Source organism: Triticum aestivum, chromosome 7A (genome assembly GCF_018294505.1).
Source record: "Triticum aestivum cultivar Chinese Spring chromosome 7A, IWGSC CS RefSeq v2.1, whole genome shotgun sequence".
NCBI lineage: Eukaryota > Viridiplantae > Streptophyta > Magnoliopsida > Poales > Poaceae > Triticum > Triticum aestivum.
The window spans coordinates 735,138,914-735,140,559 of NC_057812.1; the positions used below are offsets into that span (position 1 = coordinate 735,138,914).

Consider the following 1,646-nt stretch of genomic DNA (forward strand, 5'->3'; position numbering starts at 1 on the left):
ATCAAACATTAGTAATGTCTAGCAGCATGGTAGAACGAATTCAGCCCTTATAGGCAAAAAAACAGCAGCAACAACAAAAACACAACAGCCAGTAGTGCAAGACAGTTCATTTGCACTGTCCAAATGACCAAGACCAATTGGATTTTACCCAGTTAAAGCCACCACAAATGCACAGGTGTACCTATGCATTTGAGCAACTAAAACTAGTTAGAAAATCCAATAGCTAAGTTAAGTTAACAGCCCAGAACCCTAGAATAAGTTAAATTACACACACACTTAGATAGCCAACAGCACCCACAGGAGCATGTATGCAGCAAGTTCAGTGAGCAAGATGACCACCACAGAGAGCCATAACAAATGACCTAGAGCACAGCAACTGGCAACCCTAGATCAAGATATAGCTATCACAGAGAGCACCAAAATTAATTGATGCTCATCTGGAACATACAACCAGAACTAGCAGGACTACCAAAGCATCTAAAACATGAACTAGGGCTAGATCATAGAGAGAACAGAGAGTGGAAAGGAGGATCTCACCAAGAGGGGTTGTAGCCATAGCAGAAACTCAGCCACACCAGTGCCACGGTGTGACTACCAACACAGCCGGAGCTCTGCTGCAGAGGAGGCTCGTACTGGACAACATTATCCACCATCAGCATATATTGCAGACATATACTAGACAACATTAATTTGAGTAAATAGATGCACAACGTGTCATGCCGAACGTGGTGGATGTCAGATTGTTAGCTTGATTTTTGGAGAGAAAGCCGAGCCGAGCCGTTGGAGGGAGGCGGAGGCGTACAAGTGGCCTTTACTACACCAACCAAACCATTCTTGGGGACGAGAGAGTAGTGCAGCAGATCCAGAGAGCACCCGTGGCCATGGCCGGCCTCCTTCTCAAGATCCTCCATCCCTCCATCACCTCCTAACGACGGTGGTCTCACCGTCGGCCACCGCCAGTTATTGTCCACCACGCCACCACCAGAATCAGAAGAAGCAGCATCACCAGCAGCGACTCTTCCTCCACCACCACACCCGCAACAACAACGACCTCGACGACGTCTCCGACGGCGGTGATGCTCACCTACCTCGAGTTCAACGGCTGGCTGTGGGAGCTGCCCGACGGCTTCCGCGTCCTCGTCGACCCCATCCTCGTCGGCAACCTCAACTTCGGCATCCCCTGGCTCTTCGACGCCACCAAGAAGAGCCTCCCCAAGTCCCAGCCAAACGCCGGCGTCCTCACCAGCGTCGACCTGCTGCTCATCACCCAGAGCCTGGACGACCACTGCCACCTCCACACCCTCACCCAGCTCGCCGCCATCCGCCCCGGCCTCCCCATCATTGCCACGCCCAACGCGCGCGCAATCCTCTCCGCCCTCCCCTTCACCCACGTCACCTACCTCGAGCCCGGCCAGTCCACCACCGCCGCCGCCGTCACCGTGCTCGCCACCGCCGGCCCCGTGCTCGGCCCGCCGTGGCAGCGCCCCGAGAACGGCTACATCGTCACCACCGCCGCCGCTGGGAAAACAGAAATTGAACGGGCAGAGGATGCAGGAGGAAGGGGGAGGGGAAGCAGAGGGGCGGTGGCTAGGTACCTGCCTATGGACCGGTCGCCGGGGTCGCTGCGGGCGGCGGGACTGGCCGCG

At 55.4% G+C, this 1,646-nt stretch overlaps 1 protein-coding gene across 1 annotated transcript in view; it reads left to right on the forward strand.

Moving 5' to 3' along the window:
* Nucleotides 1-1,076: 1,076 nt before the first annotated feature.
* LOC123153936 (uncharacterized) overlaps nucleotides 1,077-1,646 on the forward strand; it is a 1,850-nt gene continuing 1,280 nt past the window's right edge. Inside the window, exon 1 of the mRNA XM_044572806.1 lies at nucleotides 1,077-1,591. Within this exon, the coding sequence (XP_044428741.1) occupies nucleotides 1,077-1,591 (515 nt within the window). The remainder of the gene's footprint in view (nucleotides 1,592-1,646) is intronic.